Genomic DNA, 24897 nt, shown 5'->3' with positions numbered 1-24897 from the left:
AAACCAGCAGCCTCTGCATCCCCCCGGGGAACTTGTTGGCAATTCAGACTCTCCTTTTGGGAGCATTAGGATAAGGTGACCAGACGTCCCGCTTTTGGTGGGACAGTCCCGATTTTTAACAATTTGTCCCAAGTCCCGTGGCGTTCCAAAATCAGGACTGTTTTAAAATGCTGTGGGACGCGGGACAAATTGTTAAAAATTGGGACGTCTGGTCCACCTTACATTAGGATCATCCTACGAAGTCAGAAACGACAAGCCCAGCCATCTCTATTTCAAGAAGCTCTCCAGATAATCCTAAAGCCCATGAATGTTTGAGGACCACTTGTCTGGATGATGCAAATGAACAGCTGCTCCAGCAGGTGCCTGAGAGCCCCCCCCCCCCCCGAGGGAGGAGGAGCCAGAAAGGACTAGGCGAGGGCCTGCTTCCCAGTGTGTTCAAGGTGCTGACTGAGTGTTAGCCTTTGTCCTGGGGCTCCGGGTCCCTGCCCTTTGGAGAGAAACACGGAACCAGACCAGACCACGATGTTGGCACGAGATCACGCTTTAGTTCAGAGACACATTTCCATAAATACTTGAACAGGATCTACCCCTGTAGGTGGAGGTCTGAGAACACATGGCCCTCCACAGCCCTACAGTTTCCCAGGTGATGGGCTTTAATACTGACGAGGGCCATGATCCACGTTGGAAGCCAGCTTAGGAGCTTGCTTAGACATCCGCCAATGACCCTCTGCCCCACACCTCTCTTGGATAATTTTTTCCCCTTTGAGGTAGATTATTTATAGGGGAAACCCAATAGAAAACAATTTTTTTTTTCTTTTCCCATTTGACTTTGCTAGTCCTTTGCAAAAAAGGCTCCATGAGTCTCCTGGTTGGGTCTGGTGCACTTTTCACCTTTAACCTATGCCCTCTACTTGAACCCAGGCAAGGTCCCATCCATGAGAAAGTAGACATTACGATCTGCTGGCCCATTCTCGCTTCCTCTCCCCGTGCCAGCGGGGCTGGTGCGATGGGAGACCTGGGCCGGCTATGCCACCTCTACACGGAGGGTCACCACTGTGGGGACACTGGTCTGCACCCCAGCAGTCCGAGTCCATGAGCACAAGACTGGCCCTGCCCCACTAGGTCACAGAGGGCATGGCTGGATCTCGCAGGGCTTGGCATCCTCGGGCTTCAGCGCCTTGTTGCAGGTGGCGGAGGCCTGGCCGCCGGGGTCCCGGCACTCCACTGTCCGCCGCTGCCAGCCAGCCCCGCAGCTGCTCGAGCACTGGGACCAGTCTCCCAGCACCCACTGCGCGTTGAGCAGGGGCTGGATGACGTTGGTGGTCGCCCTCTCTTTGCTGCTCGGGATGCTGAAGTTCACGTCGTTGGGGACAAAGAAGGTATACTTGACCTTGGGGGGAAAGACCTCACCGGGGACTGTCAGGACCTGCACGGTCAGAGGCTCGGGCAGGGGCCGGAAGCTCTGTATCCGCTCCAGGGTGGCCATGGAGCCGCTGTACTTCAGGATGGTCCCCTTCACCAGGATGTCCTGCTCTATGGCGGAGATGGCCAGGTTGCCGTTGAGCAGGTACTGCCCGTCCGCCATCTTCAACGCCAGGTAGTTGCCATCGTTCTGGACTCCCGGGTGGCTCCGCTGCTTCACATCGATGTTCGTGGCACCGGCTGGGATGGTGACAATGTCATTGTAGCCATAACTAGGACAGGGACAGAAAGACACTCTTAAGACCGGCGTCTTCCCAGCCCAGAACCTAAGGAAGTGAACTTGCTGGTGACTGGGGCTGGTAGACAAGACCAGTAGCAAATAATGATGATGCAGTCACCTCCAAGCTCCATATCAACTAGCTGTGGGGGCCGACAAGTCCATTTCCAGTGTTGGGGCTGAGTGGATGGGATGTGTGGGTCTTGACAATTGCATGGGAGGAAGTCCGCTCAGAGGGGTTTGCCAAGCCTGGCAGCTCTTGGCTCACAATGAGACCTTAGTCACATATCGTTTTTGCACTGGGATAAAACTTGGCTTGGCCACTTTCATAGCCAGAGCTCAAACCCATGTGGAAAGATGTGTTCCACACACTCACTCCAGCATCCGACGCCTCGCCCCACCTCTGAGAGTCCACAGCTCTCTGTACGGTTCACGTGGCTCTAGGGCGGGAAGCCGGACAGAAGAGCCGCCATCTGATGCACCCAGACACCTTGAGCCGTGCTTCTGGGTGGATGGGATCTGCCTTGGGAAACTATTTCGACGCTATGGTAGGGCTTTATGGATTTGGAGGAATGTTAGTTCTTATTATCTTCTGGGGTGGGAGCATTTGGGTGACACAGGGTGGGAAGAGAGTGAAAGGGGCTGAGGAACATGGCAAATTGGTTCTTCACTGTTTTTGCCTGCTTAGTCCAGGGCGCATGAGAGTATCCATAAGGCCCGATTGGCATGGCTCAGTTGAGCATTGATCTGTGAACTGGGAGGTCATGGTTCGATTCCCAGTCAGGGCATATGACTGGGTGGCGGGCTTGATCCCCAGTGGGGGGCCTGTGGGAGGCAGTCAATTGATGATTCTCTCTCATCATTGATGTTTCTATCTCTCTCTCCCTCTCCCTTCCTCTCTGAAATCAATACATACATATATACACATATATATACATATATATATGGAGATAGATAGAGATAGAGATAGAGATAGAGAGAGAGAGAGAGAGAGAGAGAGAGAGAGAGAGAGAGAGAGAGAGAGAGAGAGAGAATGTATACACAGGCCCATTTGTCTAAGAGAGAGCCAGCTGCAGTATCTACCATCCCATATTCCAGATTTCTTTTTTCTATATCCTCTGATTTTAAATTTGGAAAGACCTCCAGGTTGCCTGCTGTGGGCTGATCATGTTCTCTTGAGCCTGATGAGATGTGAGACAGGGAGAAACAGGGCCCAGAATGGCTGCATAGAACCTGCCCTTGCCTTCCTCTCCGGAAGTGCCTGCAGAGGCAGGAAGAAGATTATCCAGGAGCTAGGAAACCTGGGTTCTTTTCCTGGCTGTTATGAATGATCAGTGTGACCTTAGAAGAGTCTGGTAATCTTATGGAACCTTCGTTTCTTCATCTGTACATGGGGAATAATAGTGTTGGCCTTGCCCACCTCAGGGATTTATTTTAGGAATCAAACAAGGTCACAGAGGTGAAAGGACTTAAAAACTAGGAGCATTAAGCTGTGAGAAAGCATCTGGAGTGCTCAGACTTATGTAGACAGAGGCCTCTGAGGCCCCCTCTGTACCCCCTTTTCTAAAGATTCAGCTGCCAAAAGACAGGCTCGCCAGGAGTGGGGTGAGATGCCCTTCCTCAAACAGGCCTGAAAGAGCTGCTCTCTGGCAAAGGTCCTGGTTACTCAGTGTGTAGCTCTAATGTTGATTGACTCAGAGGTGATCCATCTGTGTCCCTGTGGCCTCTGGCTGCCCCATGCACGGTCCTCTCTGTGGGCCAGACCCTGTACCGAGTACTCCCCATGTCCCATCGCTTGGCTCTTTACAACGAGAATGAGATACGGAGGACTGCTGACATTTTACCAAGACACTGAAACACAGCACTTCATGGGTATTAAGCAGCAGCACAATGGAAACTTGCAGAGGGACTCGATTCCAAAGCCTGTTCTGCTCCTGACCTTGGTACTGAACTATGAGGAGGCTCACCTGGTTGGGTTGAGGGAACCAGAGACCTTCCTGCATGAGTTGTCGTTGCCCCCACACACCCCACATTTGTCCAGCTTCGTAGAAGAATTCACCACGTGGTCACAGCCAGCCTTGACACACTGGCCACGGACACAGATAGCCAGAGTCTCTGGCCCACACAGGGTGCCATCGATCACCTGCAGCAGGAGAAGGGGAAGGAAAAGAGGGTATGTATGGTGAGCACAGAGGCAGGGGGGTCGGGAGAGGTGGTGATGGTGGTGGTGGGTGACCTTCATCCTCTTCTGAGTTCCAGGAGGAGTCTCACCTTGGCCTCAAACACCTTGAACTCACTCCTCCCCCTGGCTCGGCAGAACAACTTGCAGCGGTCCCGGGGGGACACCCCCGAGTACTTGGGGACCCACTGCAGGGGGTTCCCATCCATGTCGGTGTAATTGTAGGCATTATACTTCTCGCACTGCTGCTCCCGGAAGCTTTTCTCTGGAAAGAGTAAAAAAAGGCACGGAGTGAACATGCAGCGTGGAAGCAGGGAGGACCCAGCTGGAGAAATGCCTGGATATGGGGGCCTTGTTTTCCCTGCCTGGTTTTGACCTGATCCCAGGACATAGGTCCAGTGTCACCTGGGCCCAGAATTTCTAGGCCCACCTGAACCAGGTCCATGTGTGACCCTTAGGAGCATCTGGCCTCTGCTGGCCTTTCTGGTTTGAATGGCCTTTCCTTTGGAGGAAGATATTGTGTTTTATAGATGCATAAATGTAGGTGGAAAAGGGATAATTCAGTGAGTGTGGGAAGCTCAGAATGACGCGAGGAATTATATTTTTGGGGCTCTGCTGCCATGTTCTATCTTGACTCCCTCCGTGACACTGGACACGTGGCCAGGGAATTCTGGATCTACCGCTCCAGATCCAGTCTCGTCCTACGCCCCACCTGCTGTGATTCTGGGTGCCTGTGGGGGACTCCATGTGTAGGTGCTGTGACTACCAGCTCCGTACAGTCCAGCTGCACGCGGTTCCCTCACTAACTGGATTGATTTTCATTGGGTGACACCTTCGCGCTCCAGGCTGAGACGCTACATCCTCCATGTCTGAGCTGTCCCTAAATCCTTCTATCGTCAGGAAAATCTGCTTTTTAATGTCTCTGTCCATTCTCAGCACCTCAGTCTCCCTCTCACAGGCCCAGGCCTCGTGGCTTCCCTGGGGCCCTAGGGCCCAGCCTCCTATGCCAGTTGCCCCTGTCCCATCATGCTGTCTGCCACTTCCAGAACAATCGTCGGAGTACGGCTTTATTTCACCATCCTGGCATTGAACCTGCTCTCGTTACTGACATCCTCCGGCTCAGCTGGGCATCTGTGTGGCCCAGGGAGATTTTTCACACACAGATGGCTGGGCCCCACTCCTCAGATTCTGATGGGTACTCAGGGGGGCCTGGGCCTCTGGTTAGAAAAATGCTTCCCGGGTGACTGGCCAGGACACTGGCACTGAGAACTTCTAGATGCCATTTTTAGCTTTCATGGACCTTGTCATCTGCTCTTGAGAGGCTGACCCATTCCACCTGGTGAGTGAGTCACAGCTCCTCGGAGACCGCCTCCTCTTCTGGCCCACCCTCCCAGGCCTCCTCACCACCTCAGTCCCCAGGTTCTGCTCAAACTTCACGCCCCTGGGGGCTTCTGACCAGTCCCGGCTCTTCCTTGCTCAGAATTCCTGAGGAGCCAGGAGTCTGTGCTTCTCAGACGAAGTTTTACTGGCCTTGTAAAAGGGTCTGGCTCTCCAGCTATACTGCACATTCCTTGCGGTCTGTGCATTTTTTCATGTCATTTATAACATCGACGGCAGTCTAGCCGCACAAGAGGCACTAAAACGCTTGTGGATTTGAGATGGCTCCTCCCAGTGCATCTGAGATCACAACTGCTGTCCATGTCTACCTGGCAAACCCTCACCGTGCCAGGGAAGGCGTCATCCGTGTGCCAAGAAGGCTCTCCCAATGCCAGGCGGTTTCCAGAGCCCCTGGCACTGCCGTTTCTCCCCCCTCGCAAACCTGCTATGGATCCCCTATTAGACACCAAGCCAGTGCCAGTGTGTCTCTGCACTGGGATGGACTTATCTCTCAAAAGCTTTGCTTGCCTTCTGCTGTCTGCCAATGCTTCCCGGAGCTGCGTAGGGAGGAGCTGGGAGAGATGATAGGGACAGAATTCCCAACGACGCCCTCCCACCAGTTGGGCTGCTGCCCGTGCCTGCCTCTGAGGCAGTACTTGTACTTTCTAATGGGTACGCGGGGTAGGAACACTTGGGTGGGCCAAGGGAGGTATATGCCAAGGAGCATTGCCTCCTGGGAAGGTTCCAAGGCAGTTGCCATGGCCCCAGGGGAACATGGGCAACTCTCTCCTGAAGGAACGTGCACTGGAATCAGTGGCAGAAACCTTCCCTCCGCCCGCCTGGGGCTGGATGTGGACTGGGAAGACATTGGAAGTTTGGCTCTGACCCTGGCTTTGGAAAATGCTTCCAGTCCGCACACAGATGAGGGTTCAGATGCATCCAGGAGGCATGTTACCCCAGATGCTAGCCTCCTCTGCAAGCCTCTTCCCCCCAAAAGAGTTTGGTGGGAAGTGACATCCTCTATCTCCATATCTTGGAAGGCCAGGGCTGCTCCTCTCCCGGGCTTTGCCACCCACACTCCCCCTTCTCCCCGCCTCCCCCACCCGTATGAGGAGAGCTGTCCTGGGGTTGCCCTAAAACTGGGTGCCTCGCAGAGCCATTTAGGTCTGGGTCATAGGAAGGTGCCGCCTTGGGATCGGGGGACACCGCCTGCTCCGTTCTCCTCTGGGGATCTTAGGGAATGTGGCCGTCTGTCTGTGATGCTTACCGCTAGGGGGGCATTCCTCCGTGTGGCAGGACTGGTACTTGGTCCTCCGGCCCAGGCAGTATCTCCCTCCGTTCTGAGGCTCGGGGTCCTTGCACTCTCGGTGTGAGAACTGCACCCCGCCTCCGCAGGTCCGGGAGCATTCTCCCCACGGCCCCCAGGCGGCCCAGCCTCCGTCCATCACGGCCTGCAACACGGAGCCCGGGAGTCAGGAGCTGAGGGGGGAATGGGGCATGGGGTTCGGTGACCCGCCCTAACCGTTCATTTCACAGCTGCACGGCCTGCTTGGCCATCACCAGTGCTGGACTCGCACCTGGTGACCACCACAGCGCCTTGCCCGCCCGCAGCAGGGCACTCAGTGCTGGTTGTCGAATGAAACGCTTTTATGGGAATAAGGTTGGCTCTGTCATAGCAGTTCTTCACTGGGGACGTTTGAAAGTGTTTAGAGCCAAAACTGGTTTGGCTCAGTGGATAGAAAGGTCCCAGGTTTGATTCGATCAAGGGCATGTACCTTGGTTGCAGGCACATCCCCAGTGGGGGGTGTGCAAGAAGCAGCTGACCGATGATTCTCTCTCATTGATGTTTCTAACTCTCTATCCCTCTCTCTTCCTCTCTGTAAAAAAAAAAAAAAAAAAAAAAATCACTAAAATATATTTTTTAACAAAAAGTGTTTAGAGACATTTTGGCTGTTACAGCTGGAGAGGGTCTATGCCGCTGGCCTCGAATGGGGGTAGGATGAGGGGCTGCTAAGCACCTAGCAATGCACAGCTAACCATGGACAAGACACCCCTGACGACTAGACCTTTCAGTATGCTGAGGTTGAGGAGTCCTGGTCTAAAGCAATAACAGCAGGGAGGTGTGGCTGCAGATCGGCCAGCCACTTTGGGGGCCAGATAGTCCCCGGGAAATAAACAGAGCTGCTTGAACTTTACAGCTGGCCTGTAAGGACGAAGCTTCTTCATTGGCACACTCAAGGGTTTTCAAATTGAAAGCAGTTTAAAAAAAAACACAAAAAACCCAAACATTTGCTTATATAAAAAAAGGGAAAATACAGAAAAGTGTAAGAAAGCAAGCAACACATTAAAACAGTGTAACTAGCTGGGCTGGCCTGGCTCAGGGGTTGAGCGGCGACCTATGAACCAGGAGGCCACTGTTCGATTCCCAGTCAGGGCACATGCCCACGTGTGGGCTCGATCCCCAGTGTGGGGCATGCAGGAGGCAGCCAATCAATGATTCTCATCATTGATGCTTCTCTCTTTCTCCCTCTCCCTTCCTCTCTGAAATAAATAAAAGTGTATTTTTAAAAATGTGTATTTTCATTAATATCCTTCCATATTTTTGCGTTGAACATATAATCATAAAGATGTGTTTTTTATTTTTATTTTACATTGATATAATATTAGATGAGAAATAGCATGCCATGAGCATCCAGTTAACTGCTCCCGGCACTGAGCGTGGCTCTGACGTGGGGAAGGCTGCACGGACCCCCTCCCCACCCCTCTCCTCAGTGATGTGTGAAGCTCACCCTACAGGAGAGAGAGACCCCTGGACCCAACGCTCAGTGTTGGATGGGAGGATGAGAGGCGGCTGAGGGTGAAGCAGTGACTCCCCCCCCCCCCCCCCCCCCCCCCCCCCCCCCCCGCCTTTCCCCGCCCCGGCTCAGGCTTAGAAGCAGGCTCTGAGACTCAGTGCCGAGGACGTTGTCACTGAGAACAGCCCTGGGGAGAGTGACTGCTCGGGCCACCCTGGTAGTTCAATGCCGGGCCAGGCCTGGGCTGCCCTACTCCACGGATGCCGTTTCCCAGGGACGGCTCAGTGACTTGCGGCAGGAGAAATGTGATCAGCCCGCAGTTTGGAAGCATTCAGAGCGGGGCAGAGAAGCGAATCATTTAAAACTCCCAGCGGCATTGCCTTGGATTCTCCTGCAGATTCGCTGTGTCCTGGGGCCAAGTTTTCTCTGCCTGTGAGAGGCTGTCTGCTTCCTCCTCCTTCTCCTCCCTGGAATCCCCACAATCACTCCTATTCTCCCGACCTCTCATTATAAATTCAGCTCAGACATGGGTAGGATATGTGCCTTTGCCCTTCATTTGATGGAATGTCTTCTTCCAAGTCACTCTTATCTGTTTATAAAAACTCCAGAGTGGCCGAAATTGGTTTGGCTCAGTGGATAGAATGTCGGACTGAAAGGTCCCAGGTTCGATTCCAGTCAGGGCATGTACCTTAGTTTCGGGCACATCCCCAGTAGGGGATGTGCAGGAGGCAGCTGATAGAGGATTCTCTCTCATCCATGTTTCTAATTCTCTATCTCTCTCTCTTCCTCTCTGTAAAAAATAAATAAAATATATTAAAAAAAAAAAAAAAAAAGGCCCCAGAGTGGCTTTTGTTTACAGAGTGCCCAGGCTCTGCTCTTGGGGCCGGAGTGTCTCCTACGAATCACCAACCTCCAGCGCCTCCAGGTCAGCTCCAGAGCATCCCTCAGGGCGCTCTTCACATGCTCTGGCCACGGAGGCATCATCCATTCACTACAAGCACAGCTTGAAGGCTCCTCTTGTGTTTGGATAAACATGCTTTGTTTTGTTTGTAAAAATATGACCGACCCAGCGGGCGTGGCTCAATGGTTGAGCATTGACCTATGAGCCAGGAGGTCACGGTTCAATTCCTGGTCAGGGCACATGCCAGGAGGCAGCTGATCAATGATTCTGTCTCATCATGGATGTTTCTGTCTCTCTTTCCCTCTCCCTTCCTCTCTGAAATCAATAAAAATATTTTAAAAAATATGAGTGATGCCAAAACCAGTTTGGCTCAGTGGATGGTGCGTCGGCCTGCAGACTAAAGGGTCCTGGGCTCGATTCCGGTCAAGGGCACGTGCCTTGGTTGTGGGCACACATCCCTAGTGTGAGATGTGCAGGAGGCAGCTGATTGATGTTTCTCTCTCATCGATGTTTCTGGCTCTCTCTCTTTCTCCCTTCCTCTCTGTAAAAAGTCAATAAAATATATATATATATATTTTTAAAAAAGAGTGATTTTACTTAGAAGTCCTGGTTGTAGCCTAGCCCAGAGTCCCTTAGTTCCTTACTCTCAAGTGCGGCTTCTCCTTGCAAACAGCTTTCCCTCCTCTGCCCCCCTCCTCCCCCTCTGTGCTCCTCAGAGCCAATCCTCACCTTGGGCCTCTCCACTTCCTCAGCAGGAAGACAGCTGCCATCCCAGCAGAGCTGCTCGGGCCCGCAGGGCGTCCCGTCCGCCCAGGGCAGGCTGCCATTCTTGGTGTGGCACAGGGGCTCGGTGCCCTCCCTGTGGCACCAGAGCTGGGCACAGATGTCCTGTGCGGAGGTGTTGGGGCAGTGGCGAAAGCCCAGCCCGAAGATCTGCCGGCACTGCTGGTCCAGCTCATAGAGCGCCCTTTGCCCCGGAAGGTCCGTCGGGAGGGGCAGGGCTGAGGAGGGGGCATCAAGGAGACAGTCTCCTGAGAAATGGAGGAAGCAGAGGCCAGAGTAAGGGGCTGATTTTCTCTCTCAACCCCCGCATGGATCCTATAGACTCCAAAGTCCCGATGGACATGTTTAAGGTCTAGACATCAGCCTTCCCTTGACCTCAATCTAAACACTCAACGCTCACCATCCATCCAGACAGAACCCATCCCATTTTCGACTATCAGTCACAACATCTATCTTCAAGATCAGATTTCCTTTGTTTTCCAGAGCATCTTCTATGACTCAGTGTTTACCCAGCAAACTGTCTAACACTAGTTTACATCTTTATACCTGGGGGTGTAAATGAACTCTTAAACACCATGGCCTGTGAAATAAAGCCCAAGGGCTGATGTTTGGATAAGCCATTGTTTGTGTATTATATGTGCTGCCTGCCTCCTTCAAGGGGGAGAATAAAAAAGAAACTGTGTTGCGGAAACCAGTTTGGCTCAGTGGATAGAGCGCTGGCCTGTGGACTAAAAGGCCCCAAGTTCGATTCCAGTCAAGGGCATGTACCTTGGTTGCGGGCACATCCCCAGTGGGAGATGTGCAGGAGGCAGCTGATCGATGTTTCCCTCTCATTGATGTTTCTGGCTCTACCTCTCCCTTCCTCTCTGTAAAAAAATCAATAAAATATATATGTATATATAAAAAAAAGAAACTGTGTTTCACTGTTTTGCTCCCCAAAGCAAGCTGTTTTAGTGCGGCGCAGAATCCCAGCCTGCCTGGGCCCCCACTCCCTGCTCTTTGCATTGCTAAGCTATCCTACAGTACTCCCCTCCAGCCACCTGTGCTGCAAACATTCTTCTGTTCTTTCCAGCTCTGTTCAGACCCACCTCCTCCAACCAACTCCACCTGCTTCGTGACTGAGTCTAGATGAGCCCGAACTCAGGCCGCTGGACACAGAGCATGCTCTGTGGGGTTGGGAGGCCCTGGCACAGGCCGAGGGGCAAGGGCCAGATCTGAAGCTTCTTCTAACCCTAAATGGCTATGGTGCTTCCTGATGCAGCTCAGCTGGAAACAGCACAGGTGCCACAGGGACCTAAGGAGCCTGCCGGGCAGAGTGCCACTGCCAGCGGCCGGCCAAGGGAGGCCTACCGTGCCCACCGTCCAGGAGCTCCGTGAGGTACATGGCGCTGCAGGGAGACCAGGGCAGCGTCTTGTTGAGGTGGACGAAGAGGGGTGCCATCATGTGGTGCTTGCCCATGGGCCCAAAGAGCCGAACACAGGGCTTGGAGTCGTCGTGGGGCATGCCGAGGACGTGCCCTGGGGACAGAGAAAGACCCTTGGTCTACATTCACGCGTCTACTGCCTGGCAGCCCTCCCCACCCTGCTCCAGGGCTCCCATACTTTGAGAGAGAGAGAGAGAGAGAGAGAGAGAGAGAGAGAGAGAGAGAGAGAGAGAGAGAGAGAGAAGAGGAGAGAGGAAAAAGAGAAGAAAGAAGTGGAGGAGTTAGAGGAGGAGAAGAAGGGAGAGAAGGGAGGGAGGGACTGAGGGAGCAGCATGCTCTCTATTCCTTTAAAAATATATATATATATATATATATATATATATATATATATATATATATATATATATATATTTTTTTTTTTTTTTTTATTGATTTCAGAGAGAAAGGAGAGGGAGAGAGAGAAACATCAATGATAAGAGCGAATCATTGATCAGCTGCCTTCTGCAGGCTCTACACTGGGGATCCAGCCTGCAGCCCCAGTATAGACCCTGACCAGGAATGGAACCGGTGACCTACTGGTTCATAGGTCCACACTCGACCACTGAGCCACGCTGTGCCCTCTTCTTATCCCGTAAAGACCTTTCCACTCCAGGCTTTTCCCTTCTCGGAAGCTTTCTCAGAGCATGAGGAGCACGGGCAGCCCTTTATTTTCTGCCTTGGCCTGACTGAAACCCCAGCATCGGATTCTTACCGATGCTTCGCTTGGACACACATGGCAACTGGATCAGGGCCTGTTTCACGCCTGGGCACTTTCCTGGTGATCCCCGAGGATGGCCCAGGGCTCTGGTTTAACATTTAGGCCTGGTGCTCGGGGTGGGAATTGGGAAGGCACAGTGCATATTGGCGTGGGACCAGTCTCTCGGAATCAGGAGGGGGCCTGGATGACCGGGAGGGAGGGCCTGGGATTGCTCAGAGCTGGGCGAACCTGGGACCGGAAGGGATAGCGTGGAGCAGGTGGGCAGGGCAGCTCTTACCCAGCTCGTGGGCCAGCGTGTAGGCCGCCTGGAGCCCCTCGTCCTCGATCACAGAGCAGCTCTTGCTGGGGTCGCAGATGGTGCCAATGTCCGCCACGCCCAGGGTGTCACACATCCCCTCCTTCCCACAGAAGTTCTGCGAGGTGGAGAGAGTGAGAGCGTGAGAACAGACAGAAGACATCTCTCTATTCCTTCTCCTCCTGAGTCAAAGGACATTTAAAAAAAATATATTTTATTGATTTAAACATACATATTTTATTGAGTTTTTTATTTAATTTCTCTATTGATTAAGGTATCAATATTTGTCCTCAACCCCCCATTCTAATCCTCAACCTCCCCCCCCCCCCCCCCACACACACTTATGCCCCACCCTCCTATTGTCCTTGACCACTGGTTAGGCTCATATGTGTGCACATAAATCTTTTGGTTGATCTCTCTTTTATCCCCACCCTCCCTTTGAGGTCCAACAGTCTGACCCATGGCTCCTTATCTCTGGGTCTGTTCTTCTTCATCAGTCTATGTTGTTCACCATTTCCCCTTATTTTATTGATTTTTTTTTTTTTTTTACAGAGAGGAAGGGAGAGGGATAGAGAGCCAGAAACATCGATGAGAGAGAGAAACATTGATCAGCTGCCTCCTGCACACTCCCCCTGGGGATGTGCCCGCAACCAAGGTACATGCCCTTGACCGGAATCGAACCTGGGACCCTTGAGTCCGCAGGCTGACGCTTTATCCACTGAGCCAAACCGGTTAGGGCTTGAAGGACATTTTTAAAGCCTAAATTTCTCTTTCTTCACAAAGGGCTACTGGTTTAGGGGAGACTGTTTCTCCTTGTACATTGGCCTGTGCTGAGCTGGCTGGGGCCTGGCTGACTGGTGGGGGGAGGCAGGCCAGCACAGCAATCCAGAACACGGAGCCTGGGCTGGACTGTGGGCGCTGCTGCCTTGTGCAGTTTCCCTGTGCCTCAGTTTCCTCGGTTGTAAGTCGGGGAGCTGTACAACGGAACTTGCCTCGTGGGGTTGTTGGGAGGACTGAGGAGTAGACGGGGCCTTGAACACATGACTACAAGCTCTAGCTTTGAGGATGCCGCCTGCCGGGAGTTTCAGTCTCACCGGGGAGATGGGCAGCCTTCTGGTTTGGGGAGATCTTGAGGGTAACTCCTGGGCTACCTGGCCGTATGTGCAATCATCATCGCACACAGACCTCTTCTCTCTTTCCCGCTCCAGACCTCTCACTGGACGGCGTGTCCTCTAATTATGACCTCAGCAGACAGCTGGTCACAGACATTTGGAGCGGAGCCCGTAGGACATTCCTCTCCTTCCCTTGTAAATACCTCACACTTGTCCCCATGACCTCCTCCGCCTCCTCATTCCACACACGAGGCTCCCAGCTGGGGCCAGCAGGGAGGCATTCCCTATGTCCGGGCAGGCCCAGGAGCCCTGGCCCTGGCCCACTCTTTGACCCAGTCACCCCATCCCAACCTCGCCTTTCCCCGCACTTCCCTGGGGGCCTCTGGAGCCTGTCCACGGACCTGTCTGGTGAGCAGGATGGCCGTGTCGAAATGCTCTGGGTTCCGGTCGCTGCGGTAGTTGAACTGCTGCTGCCAGTTGCAGAAGCTGCGCAGGGTAAGCCCCCCGTTGTCAGACACCCTGGGACCCCGCGCCTCGTCTTCCACGATCAGCACCTTCACCACCACCAGGTGGACGGCGTTGCGAATGCTGGGGTGCTTGTAGATGCGGGCCGCCACCGACATGAGCGTCAGGATGTGGTTCTGCAGGGAAGGAGGGAACAGGAAGAGTGAAGGGTTCCATCTCCCAAACTCATCAGTCAACAGAGCCAAATGTCAGCAGTACAACGATTGAAATTTCTTCTGAGAGCTGAATATTTTAAACTTAAAACTTCTTCTAATGCCACTTCTTCAAAATAGACTCGCCCAGGTCGTGGTATTTTGTGGAGGAGCCATACTCAAGGGGCCACAGAGCCGCATGTGGCTCGCGAGTCGCAGTTTGCCAACCACTGCCCCAACCCGTCGCCTGCCCACAGCCATCATGTCTAGTTACCCATCCCGTGCGCCCCGCTCTGGGCTGAGGGCCAGAAAAACAGCATCTTGTTAAGAAAACTCACACCCTTGAGACCCTTTATTTCACGTAAGAGCAAGTTGTGTCCCAAGAGCACAAATCCACGAAGAGCACAGCCAACCTATGAGCTCAGACTGCCTGGCTCTGAAGCACGTGCATTTGACATCTTGATCGAACCCATGTGGTCATGTAAATCAAAGCCCGTTAAAAGCCTGAAATCAGAAACTGAAATCACAGCTCCCCCATCTCACTGGCCCTGTTTCAAGTGTGTCGATAGCCATCTATGGCTGGTGGCCACTGTGTTGGACTGAGCAGACAGAACGTTCCACTCTCACAGGAAGTTCTATTGGACCAAGCTGGTTATTGGGCCTTGACCTTGACCTTGACACCAGCCGTCTCCCTACCATGCTTCTCTCCCCGCCTCTTCTTCATTCTCAGCCCAGAAGCAATGATCTGGGTAGATCTTCCCTCTGAGAGTCCAGTATTCTTCTGAGGTCCACAAGGGGAAGTCTACTCTGCAGGATGAAATGTTAACCCTGAGAACTTGACTCTGGTTGTCACTACAAACAATGGCCCCTCTGCTCCTGGCACAGGACCCACACGTCACAAATGTCACCTCTTTACATGCTCACGATAACCCTGGGAAGGCGGTATCACAGTCCCTACTTCTAAGGCCACATGGCTCTTCAAGCCGGGATGTGGCCCAGGCTTGTCTCCGGGGCCCACACTCTTCTCATTAAGTGTCCCAGTGCTCGGCCTCCTGGCATTCGCCTGGACAGCCCTGAAGGGCTGATTCCCTTCTGCCTGGGGCTGGAGCAAGCCCTGTGGGCCTAATGAGGCCCAGATGCTGAGGCTCACACCTGCTTCCAGTCCCACCCAGGCCAGCTGAGACAGCCCACGTCATCGCTGGGCCTCTGTCCTGTCCAGGGGCTGCCAGCTGCTCCCACGCCTTTGGAGGCGGCCAGCCTGGAGCTCACGCTCCTGCCTCTGAGAGTGCGTTCTCTTGGATTCTTTTGCAAAAGAGGAGACAAAAGGGACAGAGTGCCTTACGCTGTGAGTGTGGCCAGCTGAGCAGCCAACTCACTGGCCCCGGCTCTCTGGGGCACTGTCTCTAGAAGCCTCTCTTTTTCTCTCCGGTGATCTGGAAGGTGGGAGTGGAAGGTGGGGGGAAGGGAAAGTGAAAGGCTAGAGAGGGACATTCCGCCCGCTGTCTGGGGCCATGTGTGGGAGATCCAGATGCATCACATCATTTGTGAATGGGATCGGTCTGTTCACCTCGCGGGCGATCAGCCAGGCCATTTTGTAAGCCCGACCAACAGGGGTTGGCAGGTTGCAGAGGGTGTCAAGTACTCCAGCTATGTTTAGGCTGATGTAAACATCTTATCAGCAAAGTTGAAACTTGGCGCTCGCTCTTGGAGCTGGATTCCGAAGGGGAAAAAGCATCATTATGCAACCAGGGGTGAGGGCTGAGGAATGGTAGCTTGCTGAGGCCACTTCCTGTGCAGCCCCTCATGGCCCCCAAGGGGGAGAGAGAGTGTCCTGGCCTCTTGCCCTGGGTACGAAAAGCCAGAGTCTGATGGGCCGGCAACCAACTTCTGGGACTTCTTCCCAGGCAACCTGCCACTCTCCTCTTAAGAGTTCTTCCCTTTGAGTCCCTCATTTCATAATCTCGCAATTGGGGAGATGATATCTTACAGAGAAGGTGTGGAGGTAAGAGGTGCCAGCTGCTCAGCACTGAGCCCAGAAAACTATTCACAGACCCGAAGCCGTGAGATTGGAGAGGGGTCTGCAGTCCCAAGCGGGGCAGCTTAGACTGAGGCTCTCAGGCCAGCGGCTGAGTGGACACCATGCAACGGCCAAGTCCCCAGGGTAAACCAAGGTGTGAACAGCCGCACAAAGGATGGGGTGAAGCATCAGATGCTCCCCAACATCAGATGCTCCTCAGGGGGGGAGGAGGGAGTCCTCTTTTTGCAGCTGAGGTAGCTCTTAGCATCTTCCCAGATGAATGACTGCTGGGCTGAGCTGCCTAAAGGGCTACTTCTTTTGCCTCCTGGTATTTGTCTGGACAGCCTCATACCCTTCTACCTGTGGCTTAGACCTGGGGTCGGCAAACTCATCAGTCAACAGAGCCAAAGATCAACAGTACAATGATTGACATTTCTTTGGAGAGCCAAATTTTTTAAACTTAAACTTCTTCTAACGCCACTTCTTCAAAATAGACTTGCCCAGGCCGTGGTATTTTGTGGAAGAGCCACACTCAAGGGGCCAAGGAGCCGCAGGTGGCTTGAGAGCCGCAGTTTGCTGACCATGGGGTTAGAGGAGAGGTTAGATGTGAGGACGGTTGAAGGTCCTCTGCTGCAATCTCAGAAGATAACTTCCATTGCATTGTGGTCCCGTGTTTCTGTGAAAGATCCCTGAGCCTCGTCCCACTTACCCACCTTTTCTGTCCCACTGAGCTTTTGGAGATGGGAGGGTAACCACTCCCAGCTCCTCTGAGAAACAGTGGCAGGAATGCCCGATACCTGCAGTGCCTCAGACGGTTTCTCAGGGGGAAGGACCCCTAAGCCTTGGTGGGGTGGTGGCCCTGAGTCGGTGAGCCTCTGATTCTCAGCCAACCCTCTAGACCGGACTTATGGTCCCTCGGGGAGTGGCTCAAGAGCCAGGAAGGAGAAAGGCAGATGGCTCGCTCCCCCACCTGGCGTCTAGTTATACCTCCCTGCACCCCAGTGCAGGCTGCCGGCTGAGGTGTGTGAGTAGGATTGTGCCCCTGTGGATGGGGTCCCCATACAGCGGACAACTTCCCATAAGCACGGCCAGTTGGCTGGACAGAGCCCATGGCCAGCAGGCCCGAGGTGTTAAACACACACACCTCCTGCTCTTGAATGACGGGATCTGATGCCCTTCACTCTGTTGGGAAGGCGGGGCATCTTTCTAGGAGTCTCCTTCTCCACAGCTCCCACAGGACCCGGAAAAGAGAGAACTTCCCCAGCCAGTTTAGGGAAGTTTTTCTTTTCTTTTCTTGATTCTCTGAGCTACAGACAAGGAGATCCCACCCCAGAGCTCTGGTGCAGCCAAAGCCAGGAGGGTGGGGCTGAGGGGAGGCAGGGCCTGGGCCCAGTGTCTTTCCAGCAGCCTCTTCTGCCCCAGTGCTCTGCTCCACACACTGGCTCTGTGCACCATGGGTCCTGCTTTTCCTGGCAGCAGGTCTGGGAGACGTGAGGAGAGGGAGGTAAACAAGGTAAACCCTCTGACCTCAACTGCTCTTCTCTCTTTTTCCTTCTGGGCATCTCTCGAGGGCCCGGGACTGTGCTGAGGAGGAAGAAGTGGGAAGAAAAAAAGGAAAGAAGCAATAGGAGAAGAGAGGGTCATACACGGGTATCTCTCATATCTCCTCATTCTCAAGATGTGTAGGCAGATAGACATGAGCAGATCAAGGATGATGGGCCAGGTACAGAGGTCACCAGGGCCCTGGGTGCCAGCAAAGGACAATGGTAGTGTGGGAACTTGTCCCCAGGGTGACCTATCTTCCCAATCACATCACTGGTCATGAGCACTGGACCCCCTGACCTTCCCTCCCTGGAGATAACATCTAAGCCTCAGTTGTATTTCAGCTCCAGGCCCAGAAAAGCAGCAAAACCTGACAAGCAAAAACCACGGTCAACGTAGGACCAGCTACATGGAATAAGGGCCCCTTGCCCTGGTGCCCACTAATCCATCCGTGGCTACCCCAACCTTGAAAGGACACACCTGGAAAGCTGCAGACTATTCTACTGAGATCTTCCCCCGGGACCTCCCCTAAAATCGTCACCCTTAAAACCTTTAGGACAGAGGACCCAGCTGGCTCTCCATCCTGGGAGCACGCTGAGCCTTCCCCCTCCCCCTCCCCATCCCCCCAGGGGCATTGCCTTGATCTTCCTCACTTCTAAGCTCCAAGAGTCCTTCCTTTACCTCTATGACTTGTTACCTAAGCCAGTTGTTTTTTCTTCTACAAATTACTTCTTCTATCTCTGATTTCCCAAATAAACATTCTCTTCTAGTTTGAGTCTCACCTCTGAATTCTTTCCTAGCCAGAACTCAGGTACCGAGGTGGCTAAACCCAGGTCTGGTCTGACCCCATTGATCTAATACCTGGTGCCATTCTTGCCACCCTAACCAAACAGCAAGGGCGAGGCCGCCTCTCCAAGGCACACACGTATCAGAACCATGAGGAGTCAAGCATGAAACTCTGAGCCAAACCAAGCTGAAAGGAGACCTTCTCTGCCAAAGCGGCGGTGGGCGATGATGGCAGGCAACCATACTGCCCTCCTACTCTGACAAATGCCATCACCGAAGGCCGACTCTAGTATCAGTTAGGCTTTGTTGAACATCAACTATGTGCCAGGCACCATCACCAAAGGCAACTCTAGTGTCAGTTATGCTTTCTTGAGCACCTACTATGTGCTGGGCACTAGTTTGGGTACTTTCCATATTTATTGTTTCCTCAACACACTGCCAGGACATCGTATACTTGTTCTGGCAAAAAAAAATTAAGGTGCAGAGAGACTAAGGTAACTTGCTCAAGGACACTCAAGTTATTTCCGTTACCCTTCAAAGCATGCCCTCTTCAACATGACACAGACTGCATCCCTGTTTACTGCCTGGAGGAAAACCATGACACCGAGTAAACAAACGTAGAGCACAAAAGCAAAAACAGCCTAGCCTTAACGTCATCTAGGCACACACCCCACGGCTCACACCCCCCCCCCCTCCCCGGCATGCTGAGATGGCAAATCAGAAACCTTTGCATAATAAGGTATTTTCTTTGGGAAAGACTTCATATTGTTGATCATTCTGACTGCCACAGACAAAAAAGATTAAAAAAAAAAAAAAAAAAGACTCATGACAGTGGGAGAACATACTCGTAATTTGCATGGACATGACACTTGTCTTTCAGCCGCAAAGACTTGTGTGGCTAGAGAAAGGGTGAGGCGTGCGTGCATCCCTGTTATTTTCCAAAGCAGGCCACTTCCGACAACCTGAGACTATGCTGGGCAACGCGTGATACACAGTCACTTTTGTGTTAGGGTTTGTGGGCGATCCTTTCCCCAGAGGATATGGTTAAGGGGAGACAAGATGGCCATGACTTTTAGCCCTTCCCTGAAACCATGTGCAGGTAGCTTGACATCTTGGGAAGCCTCTGGTCTGCTCTGGGCACAATGGGTGCCACTCCTAGGACCCCCCTCTGTGGAGAAGGGAATTTGGAAGCTCAGCTCAGCCTTGACCCCTGACAGGTGGATTTCCCAGACTGAGCTGGGGGGAGCTGCTGGGCCCACCCTTGCTCCCGCTCTGGTTTCATCCAGAGCGACTAGCAGCAGCCGGATACAGCCGGAGTTAATGCTCTCTTCCGAGGTGGTCCCTCTTTTCAGAAAGCCCCCTTTGTCTGGGATCCTTCCCTCTGAAACCAGATAAGAAGGTGGAAGCAGGGGCCCCTCTGAGGAGGGATTAAGGGAACTGGAGAGCATGGAGCTCTGGGAAATGATCGCTCCGCTGTGAGACCAGCCTGGAGCCCGGCTGCTTCTTCCTCTGGGCCTTGACGGCGGTCTCTTCTCGGTATTGGGCTTGGGGGGGCATCTTTGGACAGCTGGATTCAAGGATCCATTCCCACAGTATGGACAAGGGACAGGGGTAAGGTGACCAGACGTCCCGATTTTTAACAATTTGTCCTGCGACCTGCGGCCTTTTTTAAAAAGTCCCGATTTTTTGGAAAGAACGAGATGTGGGACAAATTGTTAAAAATCGGGACTGTCCCATCAAAAGTGGGACGTCTGGTCACCTTAGACAGGAGTCCACAGAACCACAGTCACAGGCCCTCCTGGAGCTACAGGCAGCCGGGCACAGAACACAGCCAGAGTCACACGTGCTGCTCGGGCTGCACCTTCTGCCTCTGACCCCGCACAGGTGTTCCCGCTGAGCTGATGTGTGGAAACCACTCCACACGCTGAACGCACACAGGCTGGCTTCCCCGCACACAGTGCTGACCTTTCTCGAAGACTCGTCATAAGCAGCTGCCTACGTTACCCCGTCCACGTATCTCTCTTCAGAGAGGAAGAAGCCCAAGCTCTTGAGGGGGTGAAGTCTCTCTGCATCCTCATCAGGTGCCTGGTCACTAAGACACCCCAAAGCGCCTCTGTCTGTGTGATGAAGGTGCCGGGAGACTCCTGGGAGAGTTACTTATAAAGAACTGGATTCTATTTTGGGGAGAAGGGTCTGGGCAGGCAAGGTCTTGGGGACCCAGACTTGACATTCGTTCTCTCGGGTGAGCTCATGGGGATGGAGCTGAGAAGTTCAAGTTTATCCAGGGGCATCTCCATTGCTGGTGAGGAGACCTGTGGGCAGTCATAAAACCAGCTGTCCCCCAGCCCTGCCCCAGCCCAGCAGGCGTGCAGGTGGGCAGTGACACGAGACCAAGGGAGAGGACTTCGCTTTGAGGCGTAAGGCCTGGCAGTAGACACCCGAGGGAGAGGATGGCAGCCTTCCCAGGTGCCCGATGCCCATTCTGATGTGCTCTCCTGACCTGAGCTAGCTGGGCACAGAGGTACGCCTCTGTGCTTGTATGCGGAGGGGCAGGGATGGGGTAAGCCTACGCTAGGCCATCCAGCCAGGCATCCTAGGAGGCAGCATCCCCAGTGGCTCAGCGAGGAGAAAGCCAACTTGTCTGGTGCAGCAAGCCTCCTGCTCAGTGGCCTGGGCATCCTGGAGCCTGCTTCTCGCTGGCACTGGTGTCTGCAGAGGTCAAGTGCGTCCTGGATGCAAATGCTCAGTATCTTCAGTGTCTAGGTGAGCCCAGAGAGTGAGGTGGGAGGAAGGCGTTAGGAAGGACATGTTTTGGCTCCAGAGGCTGACAAGCAATTGCTTTTCCTGCGGCTTCTCCGAGGTCTTGTTATTCAGACCTCCTGGTTCGCAGGCAGATGTCGGACACTGGTCCACGTGTGGCTCTGGGTTTGCAATGAACAGACTTCAGCCTCTTTCTGCTGGTCCTCGCCCAAGATGGGAGGAGCCCCTCCTGCCACCCTGTCTGGGACTTGCAGGGCAGGCAGGGAAACAGGTAGGAGGTCCCTGTAGACCCAGAGCCTGAGGGGCAGACCGCCCGGAGGGCCTGCAGCTGTCTTGCCGTGCTCTGGGGGAAGGGAGCCCCATGACCGATAGACAGACGCGACCGATAGCATGCAGGGGGGCCCAGCCATGCAGTGGCCAGAGGAGCAGCCACGTGGATCTCTCACTCCCTAGTTTTCCCATCCTTCCATCTAGAATGCATTTCCCAGCGACCGTGGGGTGGGAAAGATGGCGTATGAAACAGAAGGGCCGGCTCCGCCTTGTCTGGCCTCTTCCGCCCAGGTGATGCCAAAATGCTCGGATCGGATCCCCAGCCGAAATTTCCATCACCGCAAGTGCTCCCTGAGCTGCCCCATGGGCCACAGACCCAGGTTCAGGGCACTGTGACCTCCAGGCAGGTCCGTTTTTTACCTGGCACATTACCGGTTCTGTGTGTGTGTGTGTGTGTGTGTGTGTGTCCCCGGGAAGAGAGAGAGCACCACCCCCACACGTCCCCTCCTGCAGGGTCTGCACCACCTTGGAATCTGGTTAGAAACCACGTGGCCACAGGGGCTGTGCCCTGGATGTAGCTTTCCCGCCCCCTGCTCCGCGGAGAGCTGGGTCTGGGTTTAGATCAGCTGGGGTAGACCCAGCACAGTTCTGGTTCCACTGAGAACAGGCACCAAAGAGTCCCTACTCCCACTCCCTTCTCCCCTCCCTTTTCCACTGAAGCTTCGGTTTCCTGGACGGAGCCCCCAGGCAGAAACTCTGGTCCCCTCCCTTCGGTTGCGGATGCTGGCACTGCCAAGTTCTGCAGGGCCGAGCGCCAGGTTGGCAAGGTAGTCCACACCCCCTCCCCAGCCCCCCTGATCAGAACCAGCTGGGCACCCCGGCGTGGGGCAGCCCCTTTCCAGGTTCAGTTCCCTCCAAACCATAGCTTTTATTTGTGGGAACCTCGGTTCTGTCCGCAAGGGAATGAAATAGCCACATTTTTCCATGGCAGCCTCTCCCGGCTGGAGACAGCAGAGGGCTGAGAAACGGGGTGGGCGTTTTCCCCCCAAAACGCTCAGTTTTCATCTGAGTTAGGAGAGGGGATGCCTAAAACGCATATCAGTGAGATTTAGAAAGGGAGAGATGGGGGGAGGGGGAGACGCTGGGACCTGCACCCTAATTTGGAAGGGACTTGGGGGTGGGGGTGGGGGTGGGGGTGGGGGGCGGGCAGTAGGTAGCCCAGGTGTCAGAGGTTAAGCCAAGAGTTCCCGCGCTTTCTCGAACGCAAAGAACCCTGTTGGTGGTGGTGGTGGTGGTGGTGGTGAGGGGGGGGGAAGGGTCAGCCTTGGGAAGAGTGGAGAACGCGAAGACTTTCCGAGGGACAGAGAAGGGGAGCATTTGGAAGCTCTGGGAGGGGGCAGGGGACCTCCGGGGGCAGAGCGCGAGTCCTACCTGCAGGTCGGGCCCATAGAAGGCCGCCATGGACGCATCGGCCACCAGCAGCGTCTCCACGAAGCGAGCCTCGGACACGAACCGCTTGGTCCTCCCGCTCGCGGCCCCCCGAGGGGCGGGCAGCTCGCGGGCGCCTTCGGACCCGTCTTCTTCCCTCTTTTCTTCCTCCGGTGCCTCGTCCTCCTTCTCTCCCTTCTCGTCCTTCCGCGCCCCGGGCTCGGGTCCTCGGGGGAGGGGGCGGGCCGGGGTACCGCGCGGCCCCCCGGGTCCCCAGCGCCGCAGGAGGTGCGGCCGCTGCAGGGCGTCCCCCCCGGCGGCCCGCGGCTCGATGGTGAACTCCTCGCCGTCCAGCAGGAAGGAGCCGCTCAGCCCGCCGCACAGGCTCACGGCGGCCAGGGAGCCCGGCGCCCCGTTCACGGAGCCAGAGAAGAAGCAGGCGCGCAGCTCCCGCGGCTCCCGCGGCTCGCCCCCGGGGCCCCCGAGGCTCTCGATCTTGAACCCGGGCGCCAGGAAGCTGGCGTCGGGCGCCAGGCGCAGGACGAAGCTGCGGCCGAAGGCGGACAGGTGGAGCGCCAGCTCGCCCGCGCCGCCCGCGCTGCCCGCCAGCCGCGTGGGCACCACCAGCTCCGAGGCCGGGCCCCCGGCTCCGGGCTGGGCCGGGGCGCCGCGGGCTGGCGGTGGCGGCGGCAGCAGCAGCAGCAGGAGGGACAGCGGCAGGAGCGGCGGCCACCGGGCAGCGGCGCGGGGCATGGGGGCTCTGGCGGCGGCGGCGCGCGAGCTGGGAGAAGCCGGCCCGGCGCGCGGGCAGGTGCTGGCGGCGGCGGGAGCGCGGCCGGGCCGCTCCCTCTAGGAAAAAGGAAATCGATCGGGTCGCGGAGTCTCCGCCCGCGGGGCCCTGCGGCCGCCCGGTCCCTTGGCGGCCCCTCCGGCCGCGCAGCCCGCTGCTCCGCGCCTGCTCGCCGGGCTGCCGCGCACGAGTGATCGGAGCACCGAGCCGCCGCCCGCCCTCCGCCCCGGCCTCGTCCCCACCCCGGGAAGCACCGAGTGGGCTGCTGCCGAGCGCTTCGTATTTATACTTCCTGCCCGGCTTTGACATAAGAGGTTTATTTTTGATCTCTCACTATTCCCGTTTCCCCTCCCCTGGGATGGGAGTGGAGAGAGAGAGAGAGAGAGAGAGAGAGAGAGAGAGAGAGAGAGAGAGAGAGAGAGAGAGAGAGAGAGAGGAATTGGATGCAATGTAAAACCAATCAGGAGTCAGCGAGCCTCGCTCCCCTCTCTCCACTCCCCACCCTCCCAAGTGTCAACTCCAACTTTTTTCCCCTTCCCTTTACGCGCACGGTCCCACATTAACCCCTATGGCGCTGGCTGGGCCGGCCCTTCAGGCAGAGTCCTCCCTGGGGGAGGCCCCAGGCGCTGTCCCCCTTTAAGGCCATGGGTCCAGGAGGCTTCTGCGTGGGCCCCAGCGACAGGCAGCATTCAGATCCCTGTAGAGCCACCCTGGGCATCCGATTGTGTAGGAGAGAGGTCTCCTCCGGAGAAGGTTGCAGAGCTTTTAATGGTGAAGCAAAGGAGAGAGATGGGGAAGGTCATATTAGACCTAACCGGTATGGCTCAGTGGATAGAGTGTCAGCCTGTGGACTGAAGGGTCCCGGGTTCGATTCTGGTTAAGGGCCTGTACCTTGATTACAGGCACATCCCTAGCAGGGGGTGTGCAGGAGGCAGCTGATCAATGTTTCTCCCTCATTGATGTTTCTGGCTCTCTATCCCTCTCTCTTCCTCATTATTCCCTGCCTGGCCAGCATGGTTCAGTGGTTGAGTGTCCACTTATAAACCAGAAGGTCACCATTCCATTCCCGGTCAGGGCACACGTGGGCTGGATCCCCAGTAGGGGGCGTGCAAGAGACAGCTGATCAATAATTCTCTCTCATCATTGATGTTTCTCTCTCCCTTTCTCTTCCTCTCCGAAATCAATAAAAAAAAATATTAAAAAATCATGCTCCCCGCTAAAAACCACATTTTCATCCCAAGCTGGGGATTGGGAAAAATACCACCTGGTGAATGGAACCAAAGATGCTGTGACTGCCCCTTCCAGGGTTGGCAGACAGAGCCCAGC

General features: G+C 54.9%; 1 protein-coding gene across 1 annotated transcript; it reads right to left on the bottom strand.

The window, feature by feature from the left end:
- Positions 1-525: 525 nt before the first annotated feature.
- ADAMTS8 (ADAM metallopeptidase with thrombospondin type 1 motif 8) lies at positions 526-24107 on the bottom strand. Its single transcript, XM_036449446.2, has 9 exons — positions 22785-24107; positions 13724-13963; positions 12193-12328; positions 11085-11252; positions 9681-9982; positions 6523-6706; positions 3971-4143; positions 3667-3842; positions 526-1694 (listed from the first exon to the last, which is right to left on the bottom strand). Exons 1-9 carry the CDS (start codon positions 23532-23534, stop codon positions 1124-1126), a joined length of 2700 nt encoding a protein of 899 aa, XP_036305339.1. The 5' UTR covers positions 23535-24107; the 3' UTR covers positions 526-1123.
- Between the last annotated feature and the right edge of the window lie 790 nt (positions 24108-24897).

This window comes from Pipistrellus kuhlii, unplaced genomic scaffold, assembly GCF_014108245.1.
Source record: "Pipistrellus kuhlii isolate mPipKuh1 unplaced genomic scaffold, mPipKuh1.p scaffold_m20_p_20, whole genome shotgun sequence".
Classification (NCBI taxonomy): Eukaryota; Metazoa; Chordata; class Mammalia; order Chiroptera; family Vespertilionidae; genus Pipistrellus; species Pipistrellus kuhlii.
The sequence above is the reverse complement of the archived record's forward strand: the minus strand, read 5'-3'. Positions and strand labels throughout refer to the sequence as shown.